The sequence below is a fragment of the Penicillium taxi genome (assembly GCF_028828555.1).
Source record: "Penicillium taxi strain IBT 34144 chromosome Unknown utg000003l_segment0_segment0, whole genome shotgun sequence".
Taxonomy (NCBI): Eukaryota; Fungi; Ascomycota; class Eurotiomycetes; order Eurotiales; family Aspergillaceae; genus Penicillium; species Penicillium taxi.
This window is the reverse complement of record NW_026643205.1, coordinates 413,245-429,135: the sequence shown is the minus strand read 5'-3', so window position 1 is coordinate 429,135 and position 15,891 is coordinate 413,245. Positions and strand designations below refer to the sequence as shown.

The following is a 15,891-nucleotide window of genomic DNA, read 5'->3' as shown; positions in this document are numbered from 1 at the left end:
GCAGTCAGCATATAATTTACAGAAGATAGAGTACGGAGTAGATCGGACCGCAGTAGGGCACGTGCGATAACCGTCACTACCCATGTATACTCTATTCAACGACGACTGATAACGAATCCGGAGGCAAAACTCCGAATTCCATTCCTTTGATCTATTTTAAATCAGATTATCAGTTAGCAAGGGTGGTATTATGCCGTTTTGAATTGACCTTGGTACCGGAGACCGGATATATTCCGTTTAGTACATTTGGACGCTGTGAGCAGGATTGTATACTGTAACGGAGGTATATTGAAATCAACTATACCAAAAAGAGAATGTGATGTGAAACTTGACACTTGCTGCCAAAAAGAAACTGAAACGCAGATGAAGCCACGGGGTACGAAGATAAGAATGGCAATTATTTGTCCACTAACAACGGACAGAAATTATATCCGTGGCAGCATCTGTCTGCCTCGTCCCAAAATAGGATCTCTGAAGAAGGTGAATTAGAGTATGAGAGCTAGCCCATAAGATGATTGGCTTGTTCCTACAGTGATGTAAACCTGAAACAAATTATGATCAAGTGGCTGGGGATGGGAGGTTCGTTTCAGCCCAGATTTTCATATAGTAACCCTCTATAGATAGCTTTAATTCCAGAAGGGGAAAGGACGACATGCCACGAGATACAGTCAGTGTTGCATGCAGATGCACGAAAGTGGACATGGAGTATAAAAATAGTCTTGGCACGAATTTAACAGTGTCCTTGGCTGCACTGTCCTAGAATAGTTTAGTGTTATAAGGAACGCATAAGCTCTGCATTAGTGCCGCCCCATAACCCACATTATGTCTCCTAAATAGGAGAACTTTGAGAGTAACAAGCTTGTAAAATGCTCTAGACCCAGAGAAGAAACTTGGGACTGCAGCCCTTAGTCCCTTTTAGTCTATAAATACAGTAAATTTGCTTATTTTTATCAATTCCTTCCTGAATCCTTCCAAACTACCACATGGCAAAGAAGGGATCGTGAAAAAAAAAAAAAAAAAAAAAAAAAAAAGAAGAAACAGATCGGTGAGGATTCAAATTACCCTAAATAGATTGGGTGGATTTCAATGTACCTTTTTATAAGCACGTTCTTACTGTTCCCGAACCGTAGCCCACATATGCGGGTGAGAATAGAGCCCATACGGAGTAGAACTTACGTGGTTGAACCATTGACCGTTCAAGTCCTGATCAATATCCTTCCCAGTCACCCTGAGCATCCTTAAGTCAATAGTTGAATATAAAAAATTCACATCTAATCACGGAATGGAATAGACAAGGGGTTGAATAATTTTAAATTCACGAATCACAACTGAATCCTTCTGTAAAAGGAGGGGACTTTGATGATATCGGACGCTATGGTGCGAGATCTGTCTGCGCCCAGCCTCTGATTCGTCCAATTTATTATATCGAGTGAGCCAGTAAAATCTGTTCTCCAGGGGCTCCATAGCCACATGGCCTGGTCTATGCCTTGATCATCGATCTGCAGCATCTGAAACGACCCCCAACAGCCAAAATCCCAGGGCTTGCATTGATCCATGGATGTAAGTACTCGGGACTCTAGGAGTTTGACATAAGCTGTATTCCTGTTGATTTTATCGCGCATACTCTATCGGCATACCCAAAGGTTCTTAACAAAAATAGTGAGAGCTAATAATAAACTTGGAGAGGCGTAGAGGCCCTGGAAGCTGTTTCGTCTGTAGCCGACGTCGGAACATTTACTGAGGACAAGATCCATATGGATAAGAATTTCGTTGCGTTGTCACTAAATACCGAGACAGTACCTAAATTCTTCGGATCCGAGGACGTGCAATATAAAATACATTCCATGGATTGATATAGAATCGGTATGACCCCCAAGGCTCCCCTCGGAACTCAAACTCGGGCGCGCTGGTCTACCAAACTTTGTACATGCGGAGGTTTGAGATAGATCACATTGACAAGATCGTTCACAGTCCAGCCTCGTAGTAAGCAGTTCATCATGCCGTACCTAAATGATTGGCGTCTAGATCCTACTAAGGAATAGTTTGCGATCCACTTGGAAAGCCTTGTAGTAAGCCCCGGAACATTTTGTTTTCCCGTATTCCGAAATAATCAGGATCTCTTCCCTGGTGCTATCCAAGATTCAACTTCCAGTTCCCGCTCCTGTCCACCTCAGCAGGAACATATAACTAAATTTATTTCGATGTGGGTTATGCTGCGTCCACTCCTTCATTCCCGATGCAGCGGCTCTGACATGAATCTACATAGGTACGTAGCCAGGTGAAGAACTAAGTATATCCGAACGCCGAACGGGTATAACAAATGGCCGAAATCAAGCTCGCATTTTTCTGCAGGTCTTTCAACATACTAGATTTGAATTGGCAGGTAAAGCGTGTGCTTTATTGACTAGTTGACGGGTACCTGGTACTCCGTAAGCGCACAGACAATTAAGCTCAATGCGTAGATCTACCAAAGCACGTGGTCGTTATCTTTTGACTGATTTCCTATTTGACAAGTCGCCAGGCGGTACCTAAGCTCTAAGCGAGCAAGCAACGTCAGACTGACTTCCTATTTCTGACGGTGGAGCATACCTAAGTGTAACTACTGTGTGTACTAAGGCAGGGGGGCTGCCACATGGGAAATTCTCGGTACCCACCCGAGCAGAAACAAGACGGGAATGTCAACGTTTTAACGGTGTAAGTGGAGGCAGCTAGCTTGCAAAGGTTAGAGTTGCGAAGAACTAGGTCAATCTGACCACTCAACAGAAAAAGGCGCGCATCAAAGGTGGGGTATTTTTTTTTCTTTTCTGTTTAGTGCTTGTTTAGTATTTGTTTATTCCCGTTCTAATAAAGTATTAACAATTTTGGGCTCAACGGGTTCTAGACGGGATCTCAACCGTGGTTCAGTGAGTGCGGCAAGCCACGTTCCGTTGACCATCGAGGAAAGGTACATAGTACAAATGAAAAAAAGGACTTTGGAAATCAAAACTAGGGCGGTAGATCATCCACGGAGTTCAATGTCGTCCGAGTCACCGACCCGCTCATGACAGTTCTAGGTAATTTCATTCGGAGTTCATTAACTCGGGGTTCATCACCGATTTTAATTAAGCAATTAAAAGGGGCACGTAATTCCCGATTTTGACTATTCTTGATTTGGATAATGCACACATTACTGTTTAAGGATAGAACTAAACCCGACCGTCAGGGCTCGCTTCGCAAAATTGAAGAATTTAATCTTCAAGGATCTAAGTGCTAAGGTACCCTGTATACCTATGTATCTGGGTATGCACTTTACCTTAGTACCTGGATAGAAAGATGAAAATCATCGTAAGCAAGAACAGGATTGCATTGAGTTTGATCTCTAATGAATATGAGACTACATACTATATTCCGTGCCAAGAACTGTCTCTCTTCTCTTCTTCTCTAGACCCACTGTAATAACCTTGAATGTTGAGAAATTGACCGATCGGCTGGGAGTGGATAAACAATCCAGCTTCAAGAGCTTCTCTGGTGGAAAGAGGAAAAATACGGAACAGCTCCGGACCGGCATATCTTACAGAGCGTTTACCGCTGAGGGTTATTGAGTCGGACCCGGTATACGGAGTAGTTCAGGGGTATTCTAGTTTACACATTAAAAAAAATCAACTTTTTTTTTTTTATCATCGGTAAATCGAAGTATGTTGATGCTCCGTGTACTTGCACCATTCTGAGGTTGGAATGCATAACTATGACTGATTACCTGATTACTTGCTTACTATATTCATGGATCGCCACATGGCACGCCTAAAAAAAGAACCAACCCCCATTCTCTCGTCTTACTCGCCGTAAATCTACAGCTGCAGAATCACGGATCGCAGTCAGACCTTGGAAATCCATAATCCATTCTTCATGCAGATTATGCAGAGAACTCCACTTTTCTATAAGCACTTGGAAATAGTAATATGCAGCGCTTTATTCCATGCAACCTTGAAATTTTACAATTTTACAAGTTGGAATGTAGGCCGATCACTTTTGATTTCATTTCTACTTAGGACTTAGTACTCATACACGTTAACGCCGATATACCGCTTCTTTATCATGATCCACTGTTGCAAACAATAAAAAGAGAAAGGATTCAGAGCTTGGAGCAACGAAGGAACTGGCGTGAACCACTTTGTCGGTAGTAAAATTACAAGACTATCTATCCATGCAATTTACTCGGGAAATCCGATCATCGAACATGAGCCAGGAACAGGATGAGATTAGATGCGCTATGAGTTACCAGGAATATGAATTTTTTTTTTTTGAACTAATGATAGCTAGGTATCATATGATATCAAATATGAAATACAACTTTAGAATAGAGTATGGAATATTAGAAAAAAAAAAGCCACGTTCTTACTTTCTGTTACACTTTCCCCGCGTACTCGATTTCCTCCCTTGATTCGTCATTTTGTTCCTGGCCCCATACAAAAATATATGCGATAAAGTAAGTAATAGAACAAATAAAATAAATGCAGTAAATTCAACTTCCATTTTAAGCTTTACGTCAAATCGATGTGAGACGAAACGTGCACAGTAACAACCCCTGCATAATCCCATAGTCCATGTTCCCCTACTCCGTAGTCACATATACTTTTTCTGTTGTGCGCAGAAACATACATTCCTTCCAGAATATTAATGCTGTACATATGGTTTCAAGAATTCTCCTAAATTAATACATGTACATAGGTGACGACATGTTTCATCCTGGATCTGATTCCCTATCAATCACAATCTATTATCGATACCATTAGATGGTCGAGATCCGCAAGGCCGTCCCCAAGTTCCACAAGGTCCACGAGGTCCACGAGGTCCTAAAGCTGGGGTGCAGAGTCGGGCGCAACTGCAGAGATAAGACCTGCAGATAACAATGCGAACTACAATAACAAATACCGTACCCGGGTGCCTGCATACCTCCGATCAAACCTCCTTGATAGAGACCAAAATCATCACATAGTAGTAGTAAAAGTGACGTTGATGATCGGCTGATCGTACCAGGGGCCACACATAATTAGAGTGGAGGCTTGAAGTTGCTTGGTATTGTTCATTCACCTTATACAGTAAGATCATCGTACTGAAACGAGCTACAGGACTCCAAGCAGAACTGAGGCTTACAAGTACTTTTGCCAAGGACCCAACTTACTGGCTGAGTAAGTAAGGTATTTCAAGTGTTCGGATCTTGACGTTTTGAGTTCTTTGACAGAGGAGTTTGAGAGAAATATAGGGTACAAGAGATTGTAATTGAATATAGTATAGAGCTCCTTCACTTGTCTTTCCATAGTATTAGCAATTTAATAATATATGAGCGATTTCTTGAGGATATACGGAGTATACACTATTAACTGGATCGGGAATGCCACGTTCAAAGTGTATCAGTGGGGCAAACCCGTTTAGAGCTTGGACTTTTCGCACTTTCACGCTTTGGGCCCGAATTGTACAAAATGCCTCCGTTTATAAAAAGATAGCATACTTAGTACTAATTCACCCGACAGTTTGGTAGCGAACGTACATGTATGCTATTCCTAGGGCTATATGCAGATTATAGCCGTTTTACAGCGCCAAAGTCTGGGTTGGAAATCCTTCCAACTTCCAAGTAACGACCAACTCCACCAATTAACACTCCACTCCCTCAGCCGCAGGTTATGGTTCTAAGTGTTAGGAATATTGGGGACGCTTGATCATCCCGAGCAGATCATCGCTCTCCACGCCCGTGCTAAGATAAATTATGGGTATTTTTGGATTAATCCTTTTTATTTTCGATTTTGTTTAATTAATATTCCTATTTTATTTAATCATTATTTTATTTAATCATTATTTTATTTTATTCGTTTTCCCAATTCGGTTTTTTTTTCGTTATTTTTCTTTTTTAATTCAAATCCTCCGGTAGATCTTGTACAAGGCTGTCCTCTATATCAGTCCACCTTCTCCTCCGCTCTTCTTCACTGCAGTTTCAGATTTTCAAACCCTTCAAGCCTTTCCTCTTCAATACATTCTACTGGGCTGGATCCTGGCATTTATATATATATATATATATATATATATATTCCCTTCCCTCCTCATTCAACGATGGCCCGTGGTTCCTCTACTCGCAAATCTTCTACATCCTCTAACATTCTCAACACTACCTCAATTTCTCCTTCGCCTGACTCTCAATTCACAATGGCTGGCCGAAAGAATGCCCGCCGCAATCCCCAGGCTGAGATTGTCCTGCCTGTCACTTATACTCCTACCACCCACCGCATTAGCAAAGCAAAGAAGGGCAAGCGTGTACACGCTTGTGAATTCCCTGGATGCAGCAAGGTGAGCTTTTCTTTTCTTTTCTTTTTTTTGCTATTTCGAATTTCGCATTCTGACAAGTCCTAGGTCTTCACTCGCGCTGAACATCGCAGACGCCACGAACTTAACCACAACCCTGAAGCTTCATACCGGTGTACACATCATGGTTGCAAGAAGGCCTTCCACCGACCTGATCTACTGGCCCGTCACATGGAGAGACAGTAAGTAACATCTTTGCGCGCATCGTATCGCATTCTTCAAATCAGGTAGCTAATTCAATTTTCAGTGAACTGGAGTCGCAACCCCAACCCCAATCGCAATGGGCGCATACTCAGCTCACCGATTCTTCCTCCATCCCGTGCTGTTTCCCCTCCAACACTGCTTCCCTCGTGGCGACTTCTCAACACTCGCAACCAATTTCCATTGGCTCTCTCGTCGCTCCCGGTGTACACCTTGACTTGCATAACGAATACTCGATGGGGTGGAACGGTATGGACCTGCCTCTACAGCAGCCTCGTCCTGTGAACATGTTCCAGAACCAGCTCCCCGAGACAACAGACGACAGTCCGTTTTACTCTTCGCCTGCAGAGACCTGTCCCTCGCCTTTGTCGGACGTAGCCTACTCTCTCCCTTCTCACTCTGGCTCTTCTGTCTCGTCCATGTCCTCTATCTCTTCTTCGCTTTCTGTCATTGATCAGTATCCTAAGGGTATCTACAAGTCGGATCTGAGCTCGTCTCCGTTACATATGGACTCTCCACTACGATGGGACAGTTCAGACAACATACCGCCGCATATGATTCCTCTTTCTCTAGATGAGAGCCTCATCCAGCCTCCTATCTGCCACTACCCCTCCCCATCATGGTCTACCGACTACCTGCCATATGATGACCAGGTACACTCCCTAGCACAATTCCAGCCTATCAGCTGGAAGCAATGGATGTGAAACTCGATCCATCACCGATAGCAAAGTCTCAAGTGCACATTCCACGGAATTGGCCAACCCTCTTTCCCCCTCCCCCCCCCCCTCCCCGAGGGGCCATGGACAAAAGTCCCACTCCTTGACCAGCGGTTTCGGGGGCGACCATGGACCTCCTGAATATGATGAGTCTGAACATCCTCAAAAAAAGGCACGCAAAACCTATTGCCTTGTGGTCTTGTTTTCTATCGCTTTCAAAAATTCGGCCGAAGTGCCCAATACCCATTCGTGAATGCATTGTGTTGGGTCGAGACCGCATTTAGTGGGGAAAGCTCCACCTGCCTAGAGCGGCTCATGTCGAGAGCAAAGGGGTTCACTTTATCTTCTATCTTTTTTTTTCTATTTTTCTTTTTCGCCTTTTTTTCGCTTTTTTTCACTTTTTTCACTTTTTTCACTTTTTTCACTTTTTTCACTTTTTTCACTTTTTTCACTTCTTTTTCTTCTACTTATCTTTTAGATGGGCTTGTGATTTTATTTGGATTTTATTGTTCTATGTATATTGGATTGTTTGTTGGTGTTGATGATATTATGATTTCTATGCGTCTCCTTTTTTGTTGCTGTATATATACCCTGGATGTTTACATGAATACCCTACCCTTTTAGCTTACTGTATATAATACATGAAACAATGATCATTCTGTCAACTCTTCATTCGCAATACTTTCTTCAACCTTGGCATTAGTATTCGGGACTGGATTAACATACACTTATGGTGTCATACCAATTAACGTTAGACTTGAGTATTGATAGGGTAGAGTATTCGGCGACCCCGAAGACTTAAAGTCAAATAGAACCTTGGGTTGGGGAACTTTAGTTGCACTGTTAACCCAAAGGGTCTACATTATTCAGGTTAGTTATAACTCGGATAAGCCGAGAAGGTAAATTAGGGCATCCACGGTTCCAATAGTAAGTTACATGAATCATGTAGGATCTATTCGGTACCAAATAGCAAATAGCAAATAATCAATCTCAAAACTTGTATCAATGATAATTTGACGTCAAAAACCAAGGACATAGCAATCGGGAACTAGAGATCGAGTGAGATCATCGGAAAGCAAGACCACCGACCCCCGATTAAGCAAAACCAGAGAGCACCGACTTCCGATCAAACAGCGTTTCAGCAACTCCGTCCGTTCAATCTCCGTTACTTACGGACCGAATAAATTTCCGTGGTCCGTAGCTAACGCGGGTAATTATAATTGGAAGGGAAGTGCTGTTCGGCCGGAACGTGTCAGAAATTAATATACCACTTCGATCACAGAGGTTCAATGGTTCTTGGTTGAAGGGCTGACTCTGCGGGTAGTTATTATGAAGGGACAAGCGGGACCAGGACCTGGACCTGATGAAGGTGGAGTCCATAATTAACTATACTTTTCTGACCCTGACTCAGTGATTTGGAATTTTGTAATCTTGATCTTAATCATCTGTTCATCTCTTAGCTCTGATTATTATCTTGAATATCTTCTGCCCTGAAACCTGCAACAGATCAGACCATTTTGCGGGGAAATATGCTCGCATAATTAGCGGTGATTATGTGCATGTACCATGCACATGCAGCTGCTTACTTTTTGCCCCTGAGTATAGCTTAGGTTGCCTAGACACTATCTATATATACAACACGACATTCATGGACCTGTGGATACACCTCAGGACAGAAGTGAGGCCCTCTCCTATTGGAATAGATTCCTATATGCTCTACAGATGAGGGGTATGGAGTGCAACTTAAAAATTACGAGGCAGTATTGCTAGGTTGGACTTCTTCCAGGGTTGTCAGCTGAACCCAGCCTCAATTATATCATGTTTGGGACGCCTGGTGCCCAGGTGTTCCAAAAGTTCACTTCTGCGGGAAATTTTTGTCATAATATTCCATTGGAAGCTATTCTTGATTGAGCTATGTAGACTATTCTACAGTTTCAAGGCTTCCAAAGTTGAATATCTTTCCTGAGCGCGTATCTGCCTTGGTGGCTATACAAAATGATGCAAATACTCCAGCAGGGTGGATGGCCTAACTTGGTTAACTCTTTACCTCCAAAGTCAAGGGCTATACGATGTTTACCTAGGCAAACAGCTCCAATCAATATCTCACTATTTCAGCCTCGGATTGCTCTCTTAGTGGGTTAGTATCTGACATACCTAGGTAGGAATTGCAGAATTAGGTAGCATGGAACAAGACGATCATATCAGACCTTGTATTGTTAATGGTTTGGTGTCATAGATATTCCGGTGTCAGCTATGTCATAAAGTTCCAGATTTAAACGTATCAATATTGTTATCACAGGTAACAGGATCTGAGCTGACATCGAAATGCCTCTGATGAAAGTTCAGCTCACCTGGGCAGCAACCTTGTAAAAGTCAAGTAGCGTAGTCAAGCTACTACCTAAATATCATACTTGCTTGGTAGGTCCTCTCATGATATTTAGAATAGATAAGTACAGTCATAGGGTTTAAACTCATCTCAGATATATAATAGCTTCAACCACTGATATCTCCATAAGTATTGTAGATGTATCAAGTCTATAATCTATGCCTAGGTATATCTAATTAGGTAGATAACAAGAGAATAGGATCTCATTCAGTATAGAATGATATCACCTACGTTTGTATACAGCAGCCTACCTGCGCGACATAGCCCTCCAGGGCTAATTAAGCTCTCGATTATAGCCCGTGGAATGGTATCCAAATCTTTACAAATACGGGCCTTAAACTGGGCCCAGTCAGCTATATTTTGGCACATTTCTATCAATTCGGGGTAGAACTTTCTCAATATACACTCTAATAGATGCCAGCATGGTTCGATCGAGCTCATATCAGGCGATCATGCAGGCCATTTTTTCAAGACGAATTTTCCAATGCCTCAACCGCCTTGTTTCTTTTGATGTATGGATCTAGCATTATCCTGCTGAAACATATGATTATCCTCAAAATGCTGTAAAAGGCCTTCCTCTAGAGCTTTGATATAGGATTTATTGGTAAATCTTTTACCTTCAGAACTAGAATCGCGCTCCATACCATCAACTTTGAATGACCACCAGTCTATATACACACCCATACCATCCATGATATATCCTTCACATAGACTTTAGGGCTGAAAATATACTTAGATATATGTTTTATTCTAGCATGTATGCCCACTAGATACTAGACCTGATATTCTTTAGACGGAATATTTATCCGAAAAGATCCATTTCTCAAATCCACATTTTAACACAACTTTTGAGCGAATTCGAGTCAGTATTTCGCGAGATGAGGACCAGTAGGGATCTTGATCTCTCGACGTCGTTTCAAAAGGCCGTACCCTCTAAGAATTTTCCGTATCGTAGGTCGAGAGGGGTTCGAAGTGATACTCGCAGCAAGTCGTCTATAGCTCCAGAATGGATGACGGCGCGCTTTTAGATAAATCCAGCGTTTAGCGGCTTTGCTATAGATAGGAGGACGTCCGCTTCTAGGGCGAGATTCTAGAGTTTTGGTGGCTTCGTAGCGGTCGCGCGTGTAGTAAATTGTATTGCGGGAACAGCCATAAATAGCAGCGAGTTTGGTTGGCGATACACCATTCTTGAGACTGGAGATAATTCCGGCGCGCTGATCAGTAGTAAGTTCTTGCTTTTTACCACGTTTCCCACTGATTTCTGTACTGCAGGAAGCCATTGTAGATAAATGACAGAGAATTTGAAAATGTGGGTAGAGGCCTACGCGACAAAACGCGCTAAGCAAGTGCACTAAAACTTTGTGACCCTTATGTAATCAATATCACATTTGGAACAGTAGCTCTGATAATTTTATTCAAACACTGTATTGTTCTAAGGCCCTTTGTCACTGTCATGCCTCATAAGTACCTGCTCAGGTGGCCTGAAGACATTACTCTCGAAGTAGGCAGGCATAAATGGATCCATATTCAGCAAACCCATTCCAATATTCTGAGTCTTGGTCTTCAACTCTGCCTGTCTAGCTCAATTGAATCTTGATAGACAGCCGCATACTTAGGACTCAAGACCGCGACTAGAGGGGCTTATATCAATACCCAGCTCTTAAGGACTTCATTCGGTTTGCGCGATGAACTATTCTTTCAAGGTTGCACGGATGTGGAATCTGCGTAGTCGGCGAGAATTCTGTCTTTGAAATTGAGACATGAAAGAAGTATCGAGGTTTCTGCTCTCAATCTTGGCAGCATTCGAGTATGGATGGATTATTTTGAGTCATCCGTGAACATTATATTGTAAAATTACCTGGGCAGTTTCCCCGCATTCCAGGTTTCAGATTCGAAGAATAATCACCATGTCGGGTAACGGGTTACGCATATTCTGACTAGAGTGTTACCAGGAACAACTTTGAAGGATGTGAACATCATCGCATTGGGTAGGCTAGCCTTCCTTGACTACTCATCCACCTGGGTCGAGTAATTAACGAGTGCAGACCTAGCTGAATAAACAACTTGAGAATAATATGACTAGAAGATCATTCAAAAAAAAAAAAAACTCGCGAGCACCAATAGAGCCGAAATCAAACGCTTTGAGCTGAAGTCCCCATTAATTCACGATCCAATAAATCCCACACATATTCATTAGCCAGTCTTTGTGTAGGAATTCATTTCAATTCAAGGATGTGGACACCAAGCCAGTTGAGCCATCATGCCTTTTGATTAGTCGACATTGCTAAGTAACTGCTAAGTAATGCAAGGTGGAATCTCATGAATCAAGATCAAAGCTGGGACAACGCTCGGGTATGGGATATTTAAAAGTGATATGTCGAGTAGAGTAGGAATGGGAATGGGAACAGGAACGTAGAATGATGGTCGTATAGGTTAGCGGTCGGGATTGGATACCTAAGATTCAAAATTAGGAAAACAATGTAACATAACTAGTGTGGCCTAGTAGGTACGAACCTGTAAGATCCGACGGGAGAAGTCTTTGTCATCCTCAATGCTACCATTGCTCTGACGACGCTGGGCCATGAAGTCACCATCAAAGCGAGAGGACATCTCTGGCATCTGAGAATTGCGATTGTAGTCGGGAACGTCGCGGAATCCACGGGTCTTTGATTTACGGGATCGAAAGAATAAGAATGCGGCACCAGCGATGGCGGCCACACCGACAACACCGAGCACAACACCAGCCGCGATTGTAGCGGTAGCGCGCTTGCTCTTATTCAGCTCCTCTTGGGACTCTTTGCTAGTTGCAGAGGTGGTTTTGCCAGAACTACTGCTGCTAGCAGTGGCCGTCACGACGACGGTGTCACCATTAGCGTCGGTAGTTGTCTCTGCAACGACGGCTGCACTATCAGTCTTAGAAGCGGCATCGGTGCCATCAGCCTTGGTGCCGGTGGCAGTACTGGCTCCAGCGGCGGTTGTTGTTGATGCGGCATAGACAGGCACATCCGACTCCGTGCCTGTTGTGTAAATCGACCAGTAACTTGTACCACCACCACACATGTCTGTCGGCCAACCTTGACACGCAGTATCACACTTTGAAGAATCCACTAATGATGACTTTGGAGGTAGTTCGTCACCGCAAAAGCAGTTGGAGCCGGCGTTCATTCCGAATACCGCAGAGTTGTAATTATCAAGACAGTGATTATAACACCATCCAGAACTTTGATATTCATAGCTTGTCTTGTTGGTGAGGCCCTCATCACTGCTGTAACAGCCAACTAGTGTCAAATCTCGCTTCATAATGACATCTAAAGGCTTAGCTGTGACCGAACTGGCAAGAAGAAGACTCGTGAGAGCCAAAGGGGATCGCATAGTGAGACGCATGATGAGATTAGGGAGAGAGAGGGAGAGAATGGAAAAGAAGAATCAGGAACGACCGGCGTAAACTTGAAGAACTTCGGGAGGATAACGAGTCGAGTCGTTGGGTGTTTTTTTTTTTTTATTGTTTGTAGTAGCGAGTGTTGGTTCCGAGAACCGTCGAAGGAACAGGAATGTTTAACGAATGATTCCAAAGTCAGACTCTATTACACAGAGTTAGGAGTCAAAAGCCCCGGTCGGCTTTGTTTAGAAGGACAAAATAGGATAGAGGCCGTAAGTGGAAGGAATGAGGTTGAGGAAGTTGGAATGAAGAACCCCGCGAAATAACGATTGTGAGTGAGATGGAATGGAAGAAAGAAGGAAGAACAAAAACATGAACAACAGGAAGAGTGAGAGTGAGAGAGGAATGGGGCAAGGGTCGAAAGTTCAAGGGGTCTAATCCTTGTACGGTACTAGAACAGAAAATTATTCAAGTCTACGAGGTATTTCCACCCAATGAAACATGTATTGTACTGTCAGGTAATTAAAGACTCAATCACATTAACGTAAACAGATTATGTCATCAGGGACGGGGCTGAGGTTGTGCGAACACGGCTTAATAGTGGATCCCAGTCCCGCTCTCGTTTGTTGATCTTTAATTTCACTCTTTGACTCTGAATTGATCATCGAGTTTATCATGGGATGGAATGGAGAGTTGGCTTTGTCAGTACTAAGATCTACTTGACTACTCTACATCAAATTCATGACGTAGTTACCAATCGACATTATTGGGCGAGATAGGTTCGATCGACCGTTTAAGGGGCCTAAACGTGCCGAACTTCGTTAATGAAAATCAATATACAGAATGATTTCCATTTGTTCCTTGCGGCTTTTACCTAGGATTTGAAACTTTGAGGGATATTTGACGTGCCTACCTAGGAGTATGACAGATATGACAGCTATGATTTGGTACTGTCTAAAGGGTACTATGGCTACAACTCTCTTTACTACGACGTACGGCATATTTAGGTAACTACCTAAGTATGCAACACTGATCAGAGATACTTGTATTTACTTACCAAGTACCACGGTTAAATCAACGGCCTCTCCCGAGTGGTCCACTGAGCCAACTTTTCCGTATCGTATTCTGAATCATAAACTAAATTACCCCGTAATTGTAATAACACTGACTTCTCTTAAAATAGTTATAGTTTCTGCTTCCTGAAGATAACTGATTACGATGTAAGATGTGTATTTTTGTTCACGTGAAACTATCACTATATGATTGGAAGACTCGAGGTTGTATTGCTGCGTTTTCCGCCTGATTCTATGTGACACAACTTGTGCAATCATTCAGTTCGTATTACAACTCAGTCGCATCTATCCGTACAGAGCAAACTGCTTATCTAAACTTAGAACTGATTATAAACCCTATGTATCTCTGGTAACTATACCCCTGTAAAATTGAAAGCCGGTCTAGCCTCACTGTTATATATGGAATAGTGGCACTTCTAGACCAGATAGACGGTGTGATTCTCCACCAAAAATGATGAATCAACCTCTCTGGTCAGAGGTCAGAAAGTACGTCGTGCACAAGAACGGAGTACCACAGGGCTGGGCCGGCTAGAGATGCCAGAACTAGCGGGACTTCCACCAAGGTCTAGAATCAGATCTTTTTCTTTTTTTACCGTGAAGGAACATGCCATCCTGCAGGTACGGATACCCTTTCCGTATGAATATTGCAATCGTGTACGGGGTATTCACCATACTTTAGCTTCCATCCAAGGTTACTACTCCGTGCCTCCTTCAACTCTAGGTATCCTGTGAGCCATGGCGAATATGGATTCCATTATCTCTGGGAATGACTGATTACTATAACACAACACATTGAGCACAACACCCGTCATCCGTTTCATCCTCGATTTTGAAATCCTCCCTCATCGAAGGCTCCACATAATCCCTCTTTGATCCAAATTCATGGCCACACTTCACAGTCCAGAAAACCTCATTCCCAAACCAATGATAGCTATCTGCATTATAGGGTGCTTTATCCTTAGAAAGTAAATTCTGGACCTGCCAAGGCCCATATTGGATATCTTCTACCTGTCCGCTCAACGGAGGAACCACCAACGCCTCCCAATGCGTCCACTCATGCAGAAGAGCCCCTCCCAGTGTGCTTTTGGTATGATCTAGGGTGTTCCCTATAGTGTCGCACGAGAGCGGAGTTTTCCCATCATTCGTATAGCCATACAAAAGTGCTTCTTTGCAAAGGATCAAGGCATTATTTTCGAGGATATCTAGTTCCGCAATTGTACTGCCGTCGCATGCCGGCGTGCCCTCTATTTCCGCGTTAGGTATCGTATTTAGCGTAGCTAATAGAGGGTCACCGGAGTATTCGGCATTGTTTCCTGTGATCTTTCGGAAGACGCCTATATGTGAATCAGTATTGAAGGCTGGAATGGTACTAGAAGATGAACTGACTGAACACCAAGTCCTTGTCTTTGGAAAGAAAGTACTTTTTGAATATAGGATCCACTATAGTGGTAGAGGTGGTAAGTACAGCCTTGCCTATATTCATAGCATCGTCGAATGCGTCTTTGATCTTATTCGTATCCTCTTCTGAGAAGCCATTGATTTTCATATTGTCGCGTGTTGTGCGCTTCGTCATATGTCGGCCTCGATCAAAGGGAGTGGCCAAGGCAGAGACTGCCATAAGGCATTGTAGAATAACTCCCAGCAGCATAGTAAGTGATGTCCGGATGAAAAGGGGAAAAAAATGAACTTCTTGGATACTAGCATTTTTTGATCTGCAATCAATCTGAAGCACTCCTTCCAAAAATACCGTTAGTCCTGGTATTGGATCCTGCGCCCGGAAGGATTATTTTTCGGCTCTAATTT

The 15,891-nt window shown here is 43.0% G+C and overlaps 3 protein-coding genes across 3 annotated transcripts; 1 reads left to right on the top strand and 2 right to left on the bottom strand.

Moving 5' to 3' along the window:
* Positions 1 to 6,084: 6,084 nt before the first annotated feature.
* On the top strand, positions 6,085 to 7,238 carry N7495_003637 (Zinc finger C2H2; the record flags this gene model as incomplete). Its single annotated transcript, XM_057206288.1, has 3 exons — positions 6,085 to 6,318; positions 6,382 to 6,515; positions 6,581 to 7,238. 3 exons carry the CDS (start codon positions 6,085 to 6,087, stop codon positions 7,236 to 7,238), a joined length of 1,026 nt encoding a protein of 341 aa, XP_057063968.1.
* A 4,897-nt stretch (positions 7,239 to 12,135) lies between these two features.
* Positions 12,136 to 13,020, bottom strand: N7495_003636 (WSC domain-containing protein; the record flags this gene model as incomplete). Its single annotated transcript, XM_057206287.1, has 1 exon — positions 12,136 to 13,020. The coding sequence occupies one exon, from the start codon at positions 13,018 to 13,020 to the stop codon at positions 12,136 to 12,138; it is 885 nt and encodes a 294-aa protein (XP_057063967.1).
* Positions 13,021 to 14,865: 1,845 nt separating this feature from the next.
* On the bottom strand, positions 14,866 to 15,661 carry N7495_003635 (uncharacterized protein; the record flags this gene model as incomplete). The annotated part of the gene is made up of 2 exons (XM_057206286.1): positions 14,866 to 15,422; positions 15,475 to 15,661. 2 exons carry the CDS (start codon positions 15,659 to 15,661, stop codon positions 14,866 to 14,868), a joined length of 744 nt encoding a protein of 247 aa, XP_057063966.1.
* Positions 15,662 to 15,891: the final 230 nt, after the last annotated feature.